General features: G+C 34.9%; 3 protein-coding genes across 3 annotated transcripts; all 3 read left to right on the plus strand.

Annotated features, from left to right (window-relative positions):
- Positions 1 to 2,433: 2,433 nt before the first annotated feature.
- LOC125219448 (cysteine proteinase inhibitor 5-like) lies at positions 2,434 to 3,282 on the plus strand. Its single transcript, XM_048121426.2, has 2 exons — positions 2,434 to 2,721; positions 2,811 to 3,282. The coding sequence occupies exons 1-2, from the start codon at positions 2,501 to 2,503 to the stop codon at positions 3,088 to 3,090; spliced, it is 501 nt and encodes a 166-aa protein (XP_047977383.1). The 5' UTR covers positions 2,434 to 2,500; the 3' UTR covers positions 3,091 to 3,282.
- Positions 3,283 to 3,413: 131 nt separating this feature from the next.
- On the plus strand, positions 3,414 to 4,785 carry LOC148931829 (cysteine proteinase inhibitor 5-like). The gene is made up of 2 exons (XM_089063995.1): positions 3,414 to 3,810; positions 4,345 to 4,785. Exons 1-2 carry the CDS (start codon positions 3,581 to 3,583, stop codon positions 4,643 to 4,645), a joined length of 531 nt encoding a protein of 176 aa, XP_088920121.1. The 5' UTR covers positions 3,414 to 3,580; the 3' UTR covers positions 4,646 to 4,785.
- A 2,306-nt stretch (positions 4,786 to 7,091) lies between these two features.
- LOC125218100 (cysteine proteinase inhibitor 8-like) lies at positions 7,092 to 7,971 on the plus strand. Its single transcript, XM_048119697.2, has 2 exons — positions 7,092 to 7,387; positions 7,578 to 7,971. Exons 1-2 carry the CDS (start codon positions 7,158 to 7,160, stop codon positions 7,855 to 7,857), a joined length of 510 nt encoding a protein of 169 aa, XP_047975654.1. The 5' UTR covers positions 7,092 to 7,157; the 3' UTR covers positions 7,858 to 7,971.
- The last annotated feature ends 14,414 nt before the right edge of the window (positions 7,972 to 22,385 follow it).

Raw genomic sequence — 22,385 nt, forward strand, 5'->3', positions numbered from 1 at the left:
TTTTAAAATAAAATAATATAAAAAAATTGAGTAGAGACAAACGTGCGAATGTAGAAAGAAAAATTAAGAAAGAGAAATGAAGAAATAAGATTTATAAAGAAGAAGAAATATGGAGGAAAAAAGAATTCGTAGACATCATAGAAGACATAGGAATATGAGTGTGGAAAAGGTAGAAGAAATAAGACTTTATAAATAAGAAGAAAATAAAAGTTAGGAAAGAGAAATGAAGATCAAAGAAGAAGAAAGATATGGAGGAGAAAGAAGAAAAAAAAATAAGCCTTAAATAATGAAGAAGAGACGAGAAAGAACAAAGGAAATAGAGGAAGTAGGAATTTGAAATAACATACACGTATTTCAATGTCAGTAAATGGCGCCTACTTTTAGAGAGTAATGTATAAAAATGCCCTTTAGGCCTTTTGGGGGTGTTTTTGTCTGAAAAATTGGTCAAAAGTGAAAAAGCACCTGAAACGAGCAACTAGCATAGTCTGGGTACCGCAGATGATATTTTGCAAGTATAGGTAACGAAAATGTTCGTCGCTGAGAGTATAGAACCTAAAAATGTAATTCCCTCTTTATAAAATATACCAAAATTGAGTAGAGTCAATTTCCCCACACAGATAAACCACTGAGTACGCGAGAATGTAGACACATTTTTAAAAAAGGTGCATTCATCACAGCAAAACAACGTTTTACAAAAATTGTATATCCATACAAAAATCGAGTAGTGACAATTTCATGATAAAACAAAAATAGGCCCCACCATAATAAATGAGGAACAATAAATCGTTAATAAAAAGTGTATTTTAAATCGAAGGGTATAATAGTCCTAACAAATTTTTAGTCATTTAGTATCACTTTATATAAAATTAATAAACTCTCTCCGTCCCTGAAAGTTTGTCCCATTTTTTCTATTTTCGTCCGTCCCACAAAAATAGGTCCCACTAACTCATTCATCGTCACATTTTCTTATAAAACTAATATATAAAAGTATGACTCACTTTTTACTAACTTTTTCAACTCAATTTTTATTAAATTTCTTAAAACTCGTGCCGGATCAAAGTGGGACAATATTTGAAGGATGGATGGATTATAAAACTAGGAAGTATATATCACAAACTTTAATCTTACACTTTTCTTAACAAAGTTAAATAATTTTAAGAACATGCACCAGTAAAAATAGGACAATTAATTGGAACCAGATGAAATATCTCTTACTTATTTATTTCATTCTCTATAGTTCATTCTATTTTCACTCCAATATTGTGACACATTTTTCTGTTTGAATGTCCTACTCTAAAATATTACTCCGTATGGTTTATAATTATAATAATTCTGTTTGAAACTATAAAATTTTATATCTAGTAACATACATTAATAGTGTGTAGTACTATATATTTACAATTTTACATATTATATTGGGATGCATTGGTTCATGAGTACGAAATTTAGATCGTATGTGCTTAAATTTCATCGAACCACTAGCTAAACATTCATTCCTAATTTTCGTACAAAAATGAAATATGGGCAGAAGAGAATACACTAAAAATTATCGTAGACAATCTATAAATATACAGAAATTGAGTGGAGAAAACCGTCAGAGCTGCCTCGAACACTAATGTATCAATCACAACTAAAAACGTGCTAAAAAACATTACAAAAATATAGAAGACAATTTCACAAAAAAATTCACAAATGAGGAAAACCAATTATTATTAATCCAACCTAGATTCTTGTCACACGTGGCACAGAACAATTGGAGCAACCTAACTTTTCTGGATAGAATAAACGGAGGGAGAGTATTATTTCACAAAATTATCTTAAATTAAATGTTCCCTCTGCCCCATTACAGTTTAAACTTTATATTGCAGTTGAATCAATTATGGCAAAATCCAAAACATATAATTTCATTTACTTTATTCTTTCTTTTATGTTACAGTTTCGTCAATAATTTCGACTTTACTATTCTATTTCATTTCCTCTTTAATTTTATTTTGACTCCAATATAATCAACCCACTAAACATTTATTCCTTGATTTTCATACTAAAAATAAATATAGGCATACTATAAAAAAATATTAGAGACAGCCTATAATTCTTAAATAAGACTTCTTTTATATAAACAGAAATGAGTAGGTGAGAATGTACAGTAAGTACATGTGCATGGTGCCTCAAACACTCATGTCTTAATCACAAACAAAAAACGTTTTACAAAAGGTGTACGTCCTTACAAAAATAGAGTAGCAGACAATTTCACAAAAATATCCCACCATATCAAATTAGGAAAATTAATCATTAATCCAACTTAAATATTCTATCACACGTGGCACAAAACAAGTGGAGCCACCTCACATTTCCGAATAGAATAAATGAATCACATTTTGCATGAAACCCCAGCTCCCAACTCCTATATATAAGAGTAATATATTAAACAGTTAATCACAAAATCAACACACACAAACACACACACACTTCTAATTAAATTACCTATCAAATATTCCCAATGGCATCATCCATGACCATGACCACTTCCTTCTTTGGTGGCGCCGTCGCCACCAAGCCAGCCACCGCCACCACCCGTCCCAGCCAACTGGTGGTGAGGGCCTCGATGGACTTGGAGAAGATGGTGGCGGCAGCTGCAGAGACAACCAACACGAGGCGAGGCCTCGTGTTGGCAGGGATGGCCGCAGTAGCAGCATCATCCGTCGCAAAATCCGCGACAGCGTACGGTTCATTATAAATATCAAATTTTTATTCTATTATTGTTTATATCAATCTAAACTAATCTTAAAAATGTACTACACTTTTTTTAGGATTCCCGGCGGGTATACACCGGTCCCCGATCCAAAAGCACAGGAGTATGTTATACTGGCGACATTTGCGGTGTCGGAATACAACAAACAGAATAATAAGTCCTGGATTTTGGACTCTGTGAAAAGTGTTGAGACGCAGGTGGTGGAAGGTACGAATTACCAGCTGGTGTTGTCTACGAGGGATGAACCCGGCAATCGCGACAACTTCGCGGCCATTGTTTACTCCAAGCTCGCACCGACATCCCTCCAGCTCACTTCCTTCAAGCGACTTTATCTATAGATTTCCTTCGTAAGGTGCCAGTGGAGTCCTAAACGCAGCAACAAAATGCTCAAGTCCTGTATCAGTTATTAAAGTGTGCGAAAAAACTTTCTCCACTCTTTAGCACTTTTCCCAACCTCTATACAAGGCCTTTTATTGTAATTTGGAGATTGTACTTTTTTCACAATATAATCAATAAATCTTATTGCTCTCTTTTCTCTTCTTACCTTTTTCCGGTCGTCTCTTCACAATTTTGAAAGTTTGTGAAATGAGAAGAACGAGAGGATCATGAATGAGAAAAAATTATACTCCCTCCGTCCTGGCATGCATTAGCTTTGTATGATGACCATCCAGCCCAACCACATGCCTGCCGACCAAGCCCAACTAGCGGTGCATACTCTGCCCAAGAGGAAGATTTCGAGACCCACAAGATACAGATTTCAGCTCTAGTGTTTGTAAATCTCTTTTATATTTTTATCTTATCTGTTAGGTTTGCTTTTATAAATTCCCAATGGCATCATCCATGACCATGACCGCCCCATTCTTTAGCGGCGCCGTCACCATAAATCCGGCCACAGCCACCACCCGTCCCAGCAGCCAGCTGGCGGTGAGGGCCTCGATGGACTTGGAGAAGGTGGTGGCGGCAGCCACAGAAACTACCAAAACGAGACGAGGCCTCGTGTTGGCAGGCATGGCCGTAGTAGCAGCATCATCCGTTGCAAAAGCTGCGACGGCTGAACCGTACATTTCATTATAAATATTCAATTGTTTATACTAGCAGTACTCCCTCTGTCCCAAGTTACTTTAGTCATTTCCCTTTTTGGCTAAAAACAAAACATTTAGTCACATTTACTTTATTCTTTTTTTTACTTTACTACCTCTTCTGATCTCTCTTACTCCCTCCGTCCTCCATTAGGAGTCACACTTTGACCGGGCACGAGTTTTAAGAAATATAGAGAAAAGTTGGTTGAAAAAGTTAGTGGAATGTGAGACCCATTTTTTTATATTGGTTTTATAATAAAATGTGAGTGAATTGAGTTAGTGGAATGTGGAACCTACTTACTATTTATGGTAAAAATGAAGCGTGACTTTTAATTGGGGACGGACTGAAATGGAAAAGTGTGACTCTTAATCGGGGACGGAGGGAGTACTTTATTTAACTGACTAAACACAATTTTCTTAAATCTCATGCTGAAAAGAAACACCTTATGGGACGGAGGGAGTATTATTTGTATCCATCTAAACTAATCTTAAGAATAATTTGGTGATGAGTAGGAAAGTAGGCGGGTATACGCCGGTGAAGGATCCGAGTGCACAGGAGTACTTTCAACTGGCCACATTCGCAGTGTCGGAGTACAACAAACAGAATAAGGCTTCCTTAACTTTGGTGTCTGTGTTAAGGGTTGATATGCAGGTGGTGCCCGGTGTGAATTACAAGCTGTTTATCAACGCGAAAGATGAACGCCCATATATCACCAACAGATTTGAGGCCGTTGTTTACTCCCAGGCCGCGCCTACATCCCTCCAGCTCACTTCCTCACTTCCTTCGAGCCACTCCTTCAATAGATTTCGCTAAAAGCAAAGCAACTAAATGCTCAAGTGTATTAGTTATTAAAGTGTGTGAAAATGAAAAAAACTATCTCCAGTGTTTAGCACTTTAACTAGCCTCTGAATAAGGCATTTTACTACTCCAATTTTCACAAAGTGTCGGAATATGACATGCCTCGAGTTAGCCCTCGAGAGATCTAGCACCTTCGTGAATTCTAGGATTTATAGAATCCTGACCCCGAACTCTCTTTATACGACTCGGGAAGGAACAATCAAAGAATACCCAAGAAGTTAAACACGAAAGTAGACCTAACACAGACTCACTCAAATAATAAATCTCGGGAATAGAGCAAGATTCAATCTTATGTTCCTAGTTGGTCACACAGTCTTTTCATCTTGCCGGTCTCATGATCGCAGGCTTTGGGCTCATTGCTCTCACTCGATTGGGCCTGCATAGATAGGCTTGGTGGCAAATTCAATCTCGATTACCTTATACTCTATCTCTTACTTTATATTTTCTTCAATTATTTCATACTATTTTTTTCTTCTCTTTACTTATCTATTTTATTCCCTCTTTCATTCTATATTCACTTTAATCAACCCACTAATTAAACGTTTATTCCTTAATCTTCGTACTCAAAAATATATGGCCAGATGGAGAATACAATAAAAATATCAATAAAAATATCATAGAAAATGTATAATTTATAAATCATAGTACTTCTTTTATAAAATATACTCCCTCCATCCCCCAAATTTTGTCACCATTTGACCCGGCACGGGTTTTAAGAAATGTAATAGTATGTGAGTTGAAAAAGTTAGTGGAATGTGAGACCCATTTTTTTATATTGGTTTTATAATAAAATGTTAGTGAATTGAGTTAGTGGAATGTGGGACCTACTTACTATTTATGGTAAAAATGAAGTGTGACTCTTAATTGAGGACGGACCGAAATGGAAAAGTGTGACTCTTAATGGGGGACGGAGGGAGTATTAGTTTTAAAATAAAATGTGAATGAGAATGAGTTAGTGGAATGTAGGGTCCATGGTAAAAGTGAAAGGTGACAAATTTTTAGGGACGGACGAAAAAGGAAATAAGTGACAAATTTTCAGGGACGGAGAGAGTAATACAAAAAATTGACGGAGAGAGTAATACAAAAAATTGAGTGGAGTCAATTTCCCCACACAGATAAATCATGAGTACGTGAGAATGTAGACACATTTTCAAAGAAGGTGCATTAGTCACAAAAAAAAAAAACGTTTTACAAAAAGTGTAACCATACAAAAATTGAGTATTGACAATTTCACGAAAAAAACAAATAGGCGCCCCACCATAATAAATGAGAAACAATAAATAGTTAATAAAAAAGTGTATTTTAAATAGAAGGGTATTATAGTCCTAACAAATTTATAGTCATTTACCATTACTTTATATAATATTAATATAAAAATAGTAACAATATTTGACGAACTTTTATCTTTCACTTTACTTAACAAAGTTAAGTAATTTTAAGAACCTGCACCAGTAAAAATAGGGTAATTAATAGGAACCAGATGAAATATATCTTACGTATCTATTTCATTCCCTATAATTCATTACATTTTCAGTCTAATCAACCCACGAAACATTTATTCCTAATTTTCGTACTAAAATGAAATATGGGCAGAAGGAGAATACACCAAAAATATCATAGACAATCCAACCAAATGTTAATTCCAACTGAAACCGAGACACATACAAAAATTTAGTAGAGACAATTTCACAAAACCATACCAAATGAGGAACACCAATTATTTAATCCAATTAGGCTCACGTGGCAAAAAACAATTGGTGCCACCTCACTTGTCCGGATAGAATAAATGGAGGTAGTATATCATTACACACATTTATCTTAAAGTAGATGTTTCCTCTGTCCCATTACAAATTTACAATTGTGTGTTGTTAAATCGATTCAGTCAAAATTCAATACATATAATCTCATTTACTATCTCTCTTTTACTTTACCATTCCGTCAATCGTCTCCTACAGACCTACTTTATTACTATATCTCAACCTATTAAAATATTCATTCCTTAATTTTGAACCTAAAAAGAAATATGGGAAGAAGGAGAAATACAATAAAAATATCATAGAAAATCTATAATTTGTAAATAAGACTTCTTTTATATAAACATACAGAAATTGAATGGATAAAACTATCAGAGCAGCCTCGAACACTCATTTATCAATCGCAACAAAAAACGTGCTACAAAAGGCATATATTATCATAACAAAAATAGAGTAGAAGACAATTTACCAAAATAATTCCCAGCATAACAATTTAGGAAAACCAACCATTAATCCAACTTAGATATTCTATCAAATGTGGCACAAAACAAGTGGAGACACCTCACTTTTCCGGATAAAATAAACGATAGCAAAATTTTGCATGAAACCCTAGCTCCCAACTTCTATATATAACAGTTAAATAGTAAACAGTTAATCACAAAATTAACACACAAACACACACTTTTAATTAAATTACCTATCATCAATTCCCAATGGCATCATCCATGACCATGACCACCTCCTTCTTTGGTGGCGCCGTCGCCACCAAGCCGGCCACCGCCACCACCCATTGCAGCAACCAGCTGGCGGTGAGGGCCTCGATGGACCCGGAGAAGGTGTTGACGGAGAGCAGCAACACGAGACGGGGCCTCGTGTTGGCGGGGATGGCCGCAGCAGCCGCGTCGTCCGTCGCAAAAGTCGCAATGGCTGACACTAACATAGTGTATGCCCCTATTTGTGTCACAGTATTTGAGAAATTGTTTGACTTTGTGTGAGGAAAAAGTTAGTTAATTAAAAATAGTAAAAATAAAAATAGATAATTTATTAGGTACTGTCCAAATAAGGAAATATTGAATTGTGGGATACTATTATTTTTATTCATGAACTAATCTTTCTTATTTGGTGATGGGAAGTCTCCCCCCTGACTACGAGCCGACCGACCCGGGAGCACCGGATGTTTTAATAATCGCACAAGTCGCGGTGTCGGAATACAACAAACAGAAGAAGACGTCCTTGACTCTGGTGTCTGTGTTAAAGGCTGAGAAGCAAGTGTTCGCTGGTGTTAGTTACAGGCTTGTTATCTCCGCCAGGGAGAAAACCTTCGACAAGCCCAACAACTACCTCACCGTTGTTTACGCCCAGGCCGCGCCTACATCCGTACAGCTCGTTTCCTTCGACCCACTTCTTCTCTAGCTTTTCCACATAAGTTGCTAGCAGAGTCTTCCTAGCCTCTGTATAAGGCCTTTTATTGTAATTTGGAGTGTAATTGTTTTCACAATATAGATAATCCTTCGTTCACTGTTTAAAGAGCCATTTTGACTTGAAATGAATTTTAAAAAAATGTTTCACTTTGTGAAGAAAAGTGAGAATAAAGTTAGTGGAATTTGGGACCCACTTTCAGTATTAGTTTTATAATGAACTGTGAGTGAAAAAAAAAGTAGTGGGATGAAGGGAGTACCGAAATTGAGTCGGTAAGCGAGTCAAAAAAACGTGTTACAAAATTGAGTAGAGACAATTTCACAAAAAAATCAAATAAGCCCCACAATAACATGTGAGGAACAATTAATTAATCCAACTGGAGCCACCTCACTTATTCGGATTGAATATAAACGGATCACATTTGCATGAAACCCCAATTAATCAAAAAATAAAAACACCCTTCTACAATACCTATCAATTCCCAATGGCATCAACATTCATCCATGACCACAATCACCTCCTTCTTTTGTGACCCATGATCTCATTATCAGTGATGGATTCATGATTTTGATATAAGGCCCCTTACCAATATAACACAAACAATTAATCACATTTTCATGTAATAGTATTTTATTTCACACAATTATTTTTAAATTAAATGTTCCCTCTGTTTGAATTGTTTCATTGCATTTGAGTCAAATCTAGCAAAATTCAATACATTTAAACATTGCACTCGCTCGATTGGGCCTGCGTAACTGGCCCTGGTGGCAAAATATAATCTCGTTTACATTATATACTCTCTTACTTTACATTTTCCTCAGTTATCTCTTATTTTATTATCTCTTTTATTCCCTCTTTCATTTTATTTTCACTCTAATCAACCCACTAAACATTTATTTCTTATTGTTCATACCCAAAAGATATATGGCCGGAAGGAGAAAAAAATAAAAATATCAAAGAAAATGTATAATTTATATATCATAGTACTTCTTTTATAAAATATAACAAAATTGAGTGGAGTCAATTTCCCCCACAGATAAATCACTCCTAGTAAGTACAAGAGAGAATGTAGACACATTTTCAAAGAAAGTGCATTAATCAAGTAAAAAAAACGTGTTACAAAAAGTGTATATCTATACAAAAATTGAGTAGAGCCCGAAAAAATCAAATAAGACACACCATAATAAATGAGGAACAATTATTTAATCCAATATAGGTTTACCATCACAAGTGGCAAAAACCAACTAGAGCCACCTCACTATTTCCGGATTGAATATAAAAGGATCACATTTGCATGAAACCCCATCACCCAACTTCTATATTAACATAAATAGTTAATAAAAAGTGTATTTTAAATCGAAGGGTATAATAGTCCTAACAAATTTATAGTCATTTTGCATCATTTTATTTATAAAAATAGGAACTATACTTCATGAACATTTATCTTTCACTTTTCTTAATAAAGTTAAATAATTTTAAGAACCTTCACCAGTAAAAATAGGACAATTAATAGGAACCATATGAAATATCTCTTAGTTATCCATTTCATTCCCTATAATTCATTCTATTTTCACTCCAATAAAACCCACTAAACATTTATTCCTTAATTTTCGTACTAAGAAGAAATATGTGCAGAAGAAAGATACTCCTACAATAAAAAAATATTATGGACAATCTGCGATTCCTAAATAAGACTTCTTTTATGTAAACATTAAAAAAATTGAGTGGAGTCAAACGTAAGAATGTAGAAAGCGGGTGTACATGCCAATCATGTATCAATCATAACAAAAAACGTGCTAAAAGGTACTCCCTCCGTCCCGGAGTATTAGACTCACTTCTTTTGGGCACATGATTTAAGGAATTGATATTTAAATAGTTAAAGTGGAGAGAGTAAAGTATGAGAGAGGGAAAAAGTAGGGGAGAGAAGAGAGAAAAAAGTAGGTGGAGAATAAAATAAGATAGATGTTTTTTGCTAAAAAAGAAAATGAGCCTAATATGTTGGGACATCCCAAAAAAGAAAGTTGGTCTAATACCTTGGGACGGAGGGAGTATATATCATAACAAAAATAGAGTAAAAAAATCCCACCATAGCAAATTAGGAAAACCAATCATTAATCCAACTTAGATATTCTATCACACGTGGCACAAAAACAAGTGGAGCCACCTCACATTTCTGGATAGAATAAATGGAATAGTGCAATTTTGTAACACCCCACTTTTTCGAACCCTAATTTTCGAGACATAAATTTTTTGCATTAAATGCTATTAATGCTATGAAGTGCGTGTATTAAATGATGAGTTATTTATTGCACGATTCTTTGTGACCTAATTGCGATATGGAGTTGAATTTGAGTTGAATAGTCAAACTTGTTGATTATATGACATGGCTATTGAATAGTCAATATTGGGAAAAATATGACGTGGCCGTTGAAAGGTCAACGTGTTGTGAAGATGGAGTGGAATTAAAAATGGTGGATTTTGTGACGTAATTATGTGAATATTTTGATGTGGGGCGAATGAAATTGTGGTGAATTATTCTTAAGGGATGAGTGAGATTAAATAGGAGCACCATTATTTAATTGGAATTTTCGACCACTTCTTTTTATGGGAGAGGAATTCTATTTTTCTTGGATTTAATTATTGCTTGGGATAATTATCCAAATTAAATCCAAAGTCCGATTATTCCTTATTTTCTCCATAGAATCTTCGACCCCTATGCTTATTTCAAGGAGATTTTCGAAAATCTCCTAGTTGTAGGAGAAGGAATTATTTTATTATATTATTTGATCCCTTATTTATTCTCTTCCATGAATAAATATAAATATTCTAGCATATCTTATCATATCTAAGGAGATCTTGCCATATCCTATTTTAATTAGGAAATTAATTAAATTCCTTGTGGGAGAGGAATAAAAATCGCCACTTTTCCTATTTAATTGGGGAGATTATTATTTTTATTCTGCTCCGTAATATTTTATTCTACTTCGTGAAATATCCAAATTAAATCATATGCTAATAAATAGCATGAAAATTCGAAACCCCCTTATTTCTCACCAATATTAACGTCAATCTCTCCCACAATATCTTTCCAAATCTTTATTTATTTAATTGTGGGATTATTTCTTGAACTCTATAAATAAGAGACAAAACCTAACCCTAAATCAAAAAAATACCGTCTCTCTCTCTCCCTCACGCTGCTCCCCTCTCTCCCACTCTCTCTCAATTTTTCTTCTACTTTTCTCCAATATTTCTTCATCTTTTGAGAAGAATTGAAGTTGAAACTCAAGAATCTTTGAAGAATCAAGGCTATTACTTTGTTTCTACCGTTCGTTCTATCAAAAAAAGGTATTTTTATATTAATCTTTCTTCATCTAACCGATTAATCGGTGTTCTTGAACCCTCATGCATATAGATTGAGTGAAAGGGGAAACAATTGATGATTATGGGATACATGTGTGTGTGTGGATCGTGTGGGTATGTGTGTGTGTGTGCCTCGGTGTGCGTGCATGTGTGTTGTGTGTGTGCGTGTGATGTGAGGTGTAAAACACTCATGCATAACATGTTTTGATGGTGGATCGGGTGTTGTGGTGTAAATAGAAAGTGATATGATAATCATACCTTAATTTTTGGGGTGATAATATAAAACGAATCGATGGGAAAAAGGGAAACTTTAGGAATATGCATGAATTTGAATAGATGATTGAGACTTACTTGTGTTACGCATAAATTAAAGGTGATAACTCGCGCTCTCGGTGTGATAGCAAGAGGAAGAACATACTTGTGATCTAAGGAATCGAGGTGGGCTTTATTCACTAAACTCTTTTATTACCAAAATATTGATTACGGTGTTATAAGGGTGGATTAAAATGTTATGCCATGCCTGTGATTGTTTTGATTATGTTGTGTGCCTGATGCCTAGTTTGTGAGTCCGCTCCATTAGGCTATAGGGCTATAAAAATGAATTCGGGTCTGAGTAGGGCCGCAAACCCTATCAGGCTAGTGTACACAGTTGGGATCGGGAGCCGTCCTTGCTAGTCGGTCGGTCTCGTGGGCGAATAGTGTGGTCACACTTTCGTCGCACTATGGAATTGTTGGTTGTTGAGAAAATTGGAGGAATTGTTTGACTGGCCAGTCTATGAAATTATTTTGTGATACTCGATGATATTCTTTTATAAATGCAAACTCGAGTTCACTATGGTAAGGATGGCATATCTATTAAAATGTTTTGGCATGAGTTCACTGAGTATGGTTAAAATACTCAGCCCTGCATGTGTTTTCCCTATGTGCAGGTTGAGCAGCGACGAGCGGTTGGCGGTGTTGAGCAAATAAATTGAATGATAATATGATCGTTTTGAAACATTGAGTGGGGTTGTGTCTTCATACACGACTTCACTTTTCTCTTGGTTGCTTTCGCTGAAAACATGAACTTCTTTCCGTTTGTTTGAATTGAACTATTTCATTATTGTTTAGAATATCGAGACATGATGCGTTTTGGTATTCATCAAACCTTTGTCATTTTGAGCATTAATTGTGGTATTCTATCCTTCATTGATTTTCTTGATTAAGCCGTTGACTTATTACTTTAATAGTTCATTAAATACCTTGGTCAAAACCCTTTAAATGAAACCTTAGCCTATGTTCTTGTTGCTTTAAAGTCCGCCTAGGTAGCGATCGCCGTATTTATTATACCCTAAAATGTCGGGCTGTTACAAATTTTGCATGAAACCCTAGCTCCCAACTACTATATATAAGAGTTACATATTAAACAGTTAATCACAAAATCAACACACAAACACACACACTTGTAAAATACTCCCTCCGTTCCATATAATTTGGACACTTTGACCCGACACGGGTTTTAAGAAATCTAATGAAAAGTGAGTTGAAAAAGTTGGTGGGATGTGGGTTCTACTTTTAAAGTATTAATTTTAAATTATTGCCTAGCGGGTTTGAGGTACTTCTACACGCTAGGAGGAAGTCGTTTTATCTTTGGGGGCAATACGCCATTCCGTGAGCACTAGCAGGGGCGTAATTTGTCTTGCGGAAAGAGGGCTTCCCTCGACTCGACTTATAGTTCGGTTTGTTTTATTAATTCTGTTGTAATTTTCATTCCACTTATTGTTATTATCTTCCTTCGATTGTAATAGTTAGAGTACCGCCTGTAACGGCTTGGGAATTTTATCCCATTATTTCTAACAATCGCAAGACAAATTAGTGTACTCTTCTAAGACAAGGTTATACCAATCGAAGTTGGAGGAAACATGAGCTTCAAAGCTGGAATGAAGAAACGAACAGTCGCAATGTCGATGCGCAATGAAGTGTTTAATTCCTTGAGAGATATTCTCTTGAGAATTGTGTTTATCGTTTGTCATTTGACAAGCAAGACCAATTTTGACTTGGTAGTAATAATTGGGATGCATGTGGTGTTGAATATACCAATGCACATATGGTTCAATATAATTGTGTACTTATTGATGGAGACAATATTGTGCAAATTATTTGAACGTGTTGTTATAAACAACAAAGATCACGAGGTGGTCGCAATGGTCTCCGACGTGGACCATGGTAATAATCCAAATGAATGGTTTATTGATACGGGTGCCACATGTCATGTGTGCTCCGAGAGAAGCATTTTTTCTACTTACAGATCTGTTGGGGGTAGAAAAGTACGCATGGGAAACCAAGCCTCTTCTGAGGTAGTTGGTGTGGGTAATGTGTTCCTAAAACTAGGATCTGGAAAGGTTCTTACCCTTAAGGATGTGCTGCATGTCCCAGACATCCGAAATAATTTGGTGTCAGGCTCACTTCTAGTAAATCATGGATTTTCACTAGAATTTGAGTGTGAAAAGGTTATATTGACCAAGAATGGAAAATTCATAGGTGAAGGCCACCTAGTGAATGGGCTTTTTGAGCTGAATGTTACAGTCATTCACCGTGGAAAAGGAAAATGCAATAAGGAAGATGACACATCCTCTTATTTGCTTGAGAGCTCTGATTTATGGCATAATAGATTGGGACATGTAAATCTAAATGCTATAAAAAGATTAGTAAATCTTAATTTACTAAAAGTTGATAAGTTTAACTCACAAGAAAGATGTGAAGTGTGTGTTGAAGCCAAAATGGCTAAGCTGCCGTTCCATTCGGTAGAGCGGAGCACAAAACCTCTTGAGTTGATCCATACAGACGTATGTGATTTGAAATTTGTGCAAACAAGAGGTGGTAAAAAGTATTTCATCACATTTATAGATGATTGCACAAGGTATTGTTACCTTTACTTATTAAGAAGTAAAGATGAGGCAATTGAAGCGTTTAAAGACTTCAAAAATGAAGCCGAAAATCAACTTAATTGTCGAATTAAGTGTGTTCGAAGTGATAGAGGTGGTGAATATGTGGCGCCGTTTGCAGAATTATGTCATGCAAGTGGTATAATTCACCAAACCACGGCTCCATATTCTCCTCAATCGAATGGTGTTGCTGAACGCAAAAATCGAACACTGAAAGAGATGATGAATGCTCTGTTGATTAATTCAGGTTTACCCCAGAACATGTGGGGGGAGGCTGTGTTAACGGAAAATTATATCCTGAATAAGATTCCACTAAAAAATAGGGATGTGACTCCCTATGAGTTGTGGAAAGGCAAGAAACCTTCGTATTCATACCTCAAAGTGTGGGGGTGTTTAGCAAAGGTAGAAGTGCCGCCTCCGAAACAAGTTGCTATTGGCCCTAAAACAGTCGATTGCATCTTTATTGGCCATGCACTTAATAACCTTGCATATCGTTTCCTAGTCCATAAGTCAGTTGTGTCTGGCGTGGCTGAAGGATCAACGATAGAGTCAAGGAATGCTATATTCTTTGAGAATGTTTACCCTTGCAAGAGGTAGGAAGATCTTTCTAGTGAAAGAATGATGGATGAATCCACTAGTTCTAATCCTCCAAAAAGGACGAGGTTAAGTCCCGAGGATGTAGAACCAAGACGTGGTGAAAGAGTTAAAATTGCTAAGACTTTTGGTCCCGACTTCATAACCTTTATGTTGGATGATGAACCAAAGTCGTTGGCGGAAGCGCTGTCTGGCCCAGATGCGCCATTCTGGCAAGAAGCAATCAATAGTGAAATTGAATCAATTATGAGAAATAACACATGGGTATTAGTAGACTTGCCAGAAGGTTGTAAGACCTTAGGGTGCAAGTGGATCCTGAGAAGGAAATATAAAACTGATGGTACTATTGAAAAGTACAAAGCTCGCCTAGTTGTAAAAGGCTTTAAGCAGCAAGAAGGATATAACTTCTTCGACACGTATTCACCCGTTACGAGAATCACTTCCATTCGGGTGCTTCTTGCGATTGCTGCTTTGCACAATCTTGAAATTCACCAAATGGATGTGAAAACTGCATTTCTGAATGGTGAATTGGAGGAAGAAATTTATATGGAGCAACCTGAAGGGTTTGTAGTACCTGGCCAAGAAAGGAAGGTATGCAAACTAGTGAGGTCTCTATATGGATTAAAACAAGCGCCTTTGCAATGGCACTTGAAGTTTGACAATGTGATGTTGTCAAATGGGTTCACCATCAACGAGTGTGATAAGTGTATTTATATTAAGAACACAAATAATGGCTTTGTTATTGTGTGTCTTTATGTGGATGATATGTTGATTATGGGCAGCAATAGTGCCATTATCAACGAGACCAAAAATATGTTGAATAGAAATTTCGACATGAAAGATATGGGTCTAGCTGATGTGATTCTCGGAATCAAGATTAAAAGGAATCCTGAGGGAATAGCTTTGACACAATCTCATTACATTGAGAAAGTGCTTAAAAAGTTTCACTCCTTTGACTGTGAGCTAGCTAAGACTCCATTGGAACCCAACGTGCATTTGAGTAAGCACACGGGTGAGCCTGTAGCTCAAGAAGAATATGCAAGGATCATAGGGAGTTTGATGTTTATCACAAACTGCACCTGACCAGATCTTGCGTGTACGGTGAATAAGCTGAGCCGATTTACGAGCAACCCAAGCAAGGAACATTGGAAAGCTCTGCGTAGGGTTTTGAGATACATGAAGTATACTCTTAACTCTGAGCTGCAATACACAAGATATCCCCAAGTACTTGAAGGGTACTGTGATGCAAATTGAATCTCTGATTCAAAAGACTCATTTTCGACGAGTGGGTATGTGTTCACTGTGGGGGGTGGAGCTGTTTCGTGGAAGTCAACGAAATAGACGTGTATAGCTCGATCCACCATGGAATCTGAGTTTATCGCTTTAGACAAAGCAGGGGAAGAAGCTGAGTGGCTTAGAAACTTCCTAGAAGATATTCCATGTTGGAAGAAGCCAGTGCCGACAGTAGTGATACACTGTGATAGCCAAGCGGCTATAGGGAGAGCACATGGTGGCCTATACAATGGTAAGTCTCGACATAATCGTCGGCGACATAATACCGTGAGGCAGTTGATCACAAGTGGTGTTATCGCAGTTGGCTATGTAAGGTCAGTGGATAACTTAGCGGATCCGTTAACGAAAAGTTTAAACCGTGATCAAATGCATAAATTGCTAAAAGGAATGGGACTGAAAACCACATTTTAAAAGATGATTATAGTGGTAACCCAACCATACGATTGGAGATCCCATGGGCTTGGTTCAATGGGAAAACAAAGCTATATGACTCTAGTTGTAACACTCAGAAGATATTTTATCTTCGCCCATTCTTTTGAAAGCATTGAGTGTTGTAACCTGCATGTGGTAAGAGGCTAAGTTTTGACTTTTAATGATTCTTAGAAGCCTCGAGGAGGTGGGTATTGCAGGATACCTAGAAAAGAATCACCTATGTAAGTGAAGAAGTGTGGGCCGCTTCAACGTGTGAATCACTTATGAATCCAAAGTGGTGTTCCATGGCCAGTAAAGGACACAAACGTGAGAACTGATGAGTTTGTAAATAGTATTGTGTCAATATTATTGTCTCGGTATACACCAAAGAGGAATGGTTCAAGGCATCACGTCCACCAGGCCGCCGGTATGCCCGATAGTGTTGACTATGGAAAGTTCAAAGCCCCAAGCTACTATTCCAAATGCAATATTGTTTCCCGAGGATTGAGCAAAGAGTCTGCATACATGCATTTGTGTCTAGTGTTGGTTTGAGCTTGCAGCGCTCTAACCAATGTGGGGGATTGTAAGAAAAACATGTGGAAATGTGAGAGGTCTAATCCTTTCATTTCCTTAAGACCTTTGGCCTTTCATATGTTGTAACCTCCAATATATTTATGAGGTGCCTTAATGCCAAGACCTCTCGTGTGGCCACTCCTATCCTATAAATAGGTGTGGATTTGAGAGATGAGACGACACCACAACAAAAAACATTCTCTCTTCTCTCAAGTTCTCTACACCATAGTGTGCATCATAGGAGCATTGTATAGCTCGATCCTCGGAACTCCATCAAGTTCGCCGGTGCCTAGCGGGTTTGAGGTGCTTCTACACGCTAGGAGGAAGTCGTTTTATCTTTGGGGGCAATACGCCATTCCGTGAGCACTAGCCGGGGCGTAATTTGTCTTGCGAAAAGAGGGCTTCCCTCGACTCGACTTATAGTTCGGTTTGTTTTATTAATTCTGTTGTAATTTTCATTCCACTTATTGTTATTATCTTCCTTCGATTGTAATAGTTAGAGTACCGCCTGTAACGGCTTGGGAATTTTATCCCATTATTTCTAACACTTCTAATCTAATCTTAAAACTATACTCCACTTATTTTAGGATTCCTGGCGGGTATACGCTGGTCCCCGATCCAAAGGCACATGAGTATATTATACTGGCGACATTCGCGGTGTCGGAATACAACATAACAGAATAAGGCATCCTTGACTTTGGAGTCAGTGATAAAGGTTGAGACGCAGGTGGTGGCCGGTGTGAATTACAAGCTGGTGCTCACCGCGAGGGACGAACGCCCCGTCACCAACAAATACGAGGCCATTGTTTTCTCCGAGGCTGCTACACTCCTAAAGCTCACTTCTTTCGACCCACTTCTAAAATAGCTTTTCCGATCGCAACAAAATTATCTCCACTCTTTGTTTAGCCTCTATAAGGCCTTTTATTTCCTAGCCTGAATAAAGGCTTTTATTGTAATTTGGAGATACCTTTTCACAATATTAATCGTCAATAAATCACATTCCCCTTTTTTCTTCACAATCTTCTTCATCTTCTTTAGTATAATTAAGTTACTAATTACTAGTATTATAGTACATAGCCAGTAATATAATAATGAAGTTATGACATCATAATTAGAACAAGTGGAAAAATCAAGCAAGCAAAACTGAAGTTATTTAATTAAAATAAATTATTATATCAATAAGTATGCTTTAAATAAATTAGTCTATTTTTTAATATGTATTTTGTAGTTGAAGTTTAAGATTTAGCTTTTATCGATTTTAGATGCTTTCTGTAATTATTTTTTTGTACACTATAGTTAGGTATATATACTAATTTTTATTGAACATGTAGTTATTTATATTCACTGTCTAACTTTTTTTTAAAAATTTCTTAAAATTGTAATTTGCCAATCTATATTGTTTTGGCCTATAGATAAATTTGATAGTCACAATTCTTTTTTAAATGAAAGTAGAATATTTATTCAAAATTAATCAATGTCTTTTATCTTTATAAGTGCTCAGCTATGAGTGTTACCTTTTAATTTAATAGAATTATTAAGACCTGAAAATAGCTAATAGTGATAGGTTTTATGAATGTTTTTGTTCAATTCATAGTGAAAAGAATATATAAACAAAGAAAACAGAAAATTATTTTAATTAACAAAATGAAAATAAAATGAAATAAAAAAGGTCAAAAAGATCCAACGTATCATATATACACGTATCTCATGCTCAGCTCCTACACTAAATAGACGCTAATGCACCACAAAACTCGCACACACGAATTACATATCTTATTATTGGTTATGATAATTCTGTTTGATATTAAAATATTACTATAATGCATAATATCACAACTTTGTATTATTAATTACTACTATTATATAAAATTATAAAATTATGTTGTGATTTAATAATAAAAATAACTATATATTTGAACTATATTATAATATCATATTTATTAATCTTATACGGAATACAGTTATAATATGTGTAATAAAAATAAATAAAAAATAAAAGAAGCCAAAAGACATTATAGAATACTAGTACCACACAAGTGTGCTATATTTTGATAAAAATATGTATTTCAAATAGAAGGGCTAACATATTTTGATGCTTTTAAGGTGCATTAATTTTTATGAAATAGCATTAAATATAGGCAAAAGGAAAATAATAAAAATATCATAGACAATCTATAATTCATAAATAAGACTTCTTTTCATAAACATATGAAAATTGAATGGAGACAATTTCCCACACGGTTAAAGCTCTCCTAGTTAGTACGTGAGAATATAGAAAGCGAGTGTGCATACTCCCTCGAACACTCATGTAATCATGTATTAATCACAACGAAAAAAACGTGCTACAAAAGGTGTATATAGAAGATAATTCCAAAAAAAAATAAAATAAAATAAAATAAAAAAATAAAAACTCCTACCATAACAATTGAGGAAAACCATTTATTAATCCAATTTAGATATTCTATTACACACAAGACAACTGGATCCACCACACTTTTTCGGATAGAATAAGGATCACCTTTGCATGAAACCCTAGTACCCTAACTTTTATATCTAGCAAAAAATATCATGGTCCATAGAAAATGTATAATTCACAAATCATACTCCACTTCTCTTATAAAACATATACTCCATTAAAGATGATTTGTTTTTCTTTTTGGTTTGTCTCAACCAAAATGATCCATTGCTAAAAATGGCAAAAGTGTTATCTCTACTTTATTCCCCGCCTCTTACTCTATTTTCTCCACTTAACATACAAAATAAAGTTGCATAAAATCTCGTACTGCCCAAAGAAGGAGTCTCTTACTTTATTTTTTCCACTTAAAACACAAAGTAAAATTGCATAAAATCTGGTGCCGCTAAAGGATAATGGAGGAAATACTAAAATTGAGTGGAGACAAATTCCCCACGCATATAAATCCCTCCTTACGTGAGAATGTAGACACCTTTCTTGCAAAGGTGCATTAATCACAACGAAAAACGTGTTACAAAAAGTGTAACGCGTTTATATCCATACAAAAATTGATTAGAGACAATTTCAAAAATAAATCAAATAAGCTCCGCCATAATAAATGAGGAACAATTATTAAATCCAATTTAGGTATAAACGGATAACATTTGCCCGAACCACAATCCCCAACTTCACACGTTGCACAAAACAAGTGGATCCACCACACTTTTTCGGATCAGTAAATGAATCATAGTATTTTGCATGAAACCCTAGCTCCCAACTTCTATATATAAGAATTAAAAAGTGTCTTTTAGATATAAGGGTATAATAGTCCGATCCTAACAAATTTGATGCTTTTAAGGTGCATCAATTTTTTAAATTAGCATTAATTACATTAATGTACAATGATCATATTATAGTCATTTAGCATCATTTTATATTAAATTAATATATAAAAATAAGAATTGGTAAATTTCACAAGCTTTATTTTTAATTTTTCTTAATAAAGTTAAATAATCTCTAAATATATGCACTAATAAAAATAGGACAATTAATAGGAACCGGATTAAATATCTCTTACTTATCTATTTCATTCCCTATAATTCATTCTATTTTCACTCCAATCAACAAATTATTCCTTAATTTTCATACTAAAAAGAAATATGGGCATAAGCAAAATACTATAAAAATATCATGGAAAATCTATAATTCTTAAATACGACTTCTTTTATGTAAACACATATACAAAAATTGAGTGTAGACGAACGTAAGAATGTAGAAAGCGAGTCTGCATGATGCTTCGAACCAATGGCGGATCCAGAAAATGTAATTCGTGGGGTCGAATATAATAAAAATTTAATAGTAATAAATATAATATTTTACATAATTATTTAAAAATTATTATATTTTAAATAGTCATATTTCTATTGTGAGCAATAGTTAATTTCATAGAAAATCGTATACAGAAGTGGAGCCAAGAGGAATTCTACTTAGAAGAGGTTAAAATATACATGAGAACAATCAGGGGCGGAGCCACGGTGGGGCCAGGGGGGCCCTTGGGCCCCTCACCCATTTTTAGAATTACTATATATATATATTTGTATGCTGGTTATAACATATCAACATTCTAGTGCAGTTGGTCTAACTTTCGGTCACTTGCTTCCGCGGTGCTGGGTTCGACCCTCTCCAGCACCAGTTTTCATATTTAATTAATATATGCTCCTTCCAACTTTGAATCATCATTTAGTAAGATTTATGCTTGCAGTTCATTTGCTTTTCTTTCTTCTCAAATTAGTATTTTTGTTTACTTTCTCATATTCATTTATACTCATTTTCTTACATTAAAAACTTTTGTTAATTTTTTTTCATCTGTAATTTTGTATAAATCATTTTAAATTGTAATAGTAAGAGATGGTTTTCAAAATTTAAGAGTAGAAAATAATTCTTTTGACTATAAATATTTTTACTATTAATAAAATCAATTTTAATATTATTTCCTTTATTATAAAAAATTTGGAATAATAACTCTTTGATCTAATAAATATATAAAATCATATTTAATTAGTAAAATTGGTATTATACTCTAAAAAAATTCATCATCCATTTTTCACGCTTGGCTTTTTATATTGCTTATGTCCGAGTTGTTTTCGTGTCATTAGCACTGAAAACAATCAACAAATTTTAATGCTCGTATGGGCCCCCCACAGTAAAATTTCTGGCTCCGCCACTGAGAACAATATGAAGAATTGAGAGGTTGCATTTATGAAGAAATTTGAATAAACTTTTGCAAATTTATCGAACAAAATACACTATTTGTGGAAGTATGAGAAAGGAGCATTTGCTCCACATGAAGACCATGTCGTCCTCCACTATCCATATATACAGGGATAAAAACATAAATTTAAATAAGTGGGTGTTAATATTTTAAAAATAATAATCTTTTAAATATTACACTAGGATAGTAATAAAAAATAACTAAATTGTAATAGTACATAACTAAATAACAAAATTGATCATAAAGGATAAAAATTACAAAAGAAACCAAATTTTGAAAATTTAATACTAGTATTTTACTTGAAATCTAGAATATGTTATATCAAATATAGAAAGAAATAAAAAATTAAATCAAAATAAATCTTATTTAAAATAAGGTATTAGATATAAAGTTAAATAAATCTATTTAGTTAGGCGATACCCTACCATGCCTAATTAAAATACTCCATATTAAACCCAAACTCATTTATTATTTTAATTAATTAGATTAATGGGCCGATTGATCTCAAGTGGCTATTAGACCGAATGAAACCCATTCGTATGAGTCCACAAGCAATTAAAACCAAACCCAATCGATCACAATACTATGTCAATATTTTAACCCTAATACACATCCCGCCGCTTTCTTCTTCTCATTTTCTTTC

This window comes from Salvia hispanica, chromosome 2 (assembly GCF_029641045.1).
Source record: "Salvia hispanica isolate PSC_SH4W2 chromosome 2, Shi_PSC_v1, whole genome shotgun sequence".
Lineage (NCBI taxonomy): Eukaryota > Viridiplantae > Streptophyta > Magnoliopsida > Lamiales > Lamiaceae > Salvia > Salvia hispanica.

What these genes read in the sequence shown, in the direction of transcription:
- LOC125219448 (XM_048121426.2), top strand. Translation starts at nt 2,501, where the DNA reads ATGGCATCATCCATGACCATGACCACTTCCTTCTTTGGTGGCGCCGTC. An exon ending in GTCGCAAAATCCGCGACAGC is followed by an intron (nt 2,722 to 2,810) that starts GTACGGTTCATT and finishes CACTTTTTTTAG; the next exon opens with GATTCCCGGCGGGTATACAC.
- LOC125218100 (XM_048119697.2), top strand. Translation starts at nt 7,158, where the DNA reads ATGGCATCATCCATGACCATGACCACCTCCTTCTTTGGTGGCGCCGTC. An exon ending in ATGGCTGACACTAACATAGT is followed by an intron (nt 7,388 to 7,577) that starts GTATGCCCCTAT and finishes GGTGATGGGAAG; the next exon opens with TCTCCCCCCTGACTACGAGC.
- LOC148931829 (XM_089063995.1), top strand. Translation starts at nt 3,581, where the DNA reads ATGGCATCATCCATGACCATGACCGCCCCATTCTTTAGCGGCGCCGTC. An exon ending in AAAGCTGCGACGGCTGAACC is followed by an intron (nt 3,811 to 4,344) that starts GTACATTTCATT and finishes GGTGATGAGTAG; the next exon opens with GAAAGTAGGCGGGTATACGC.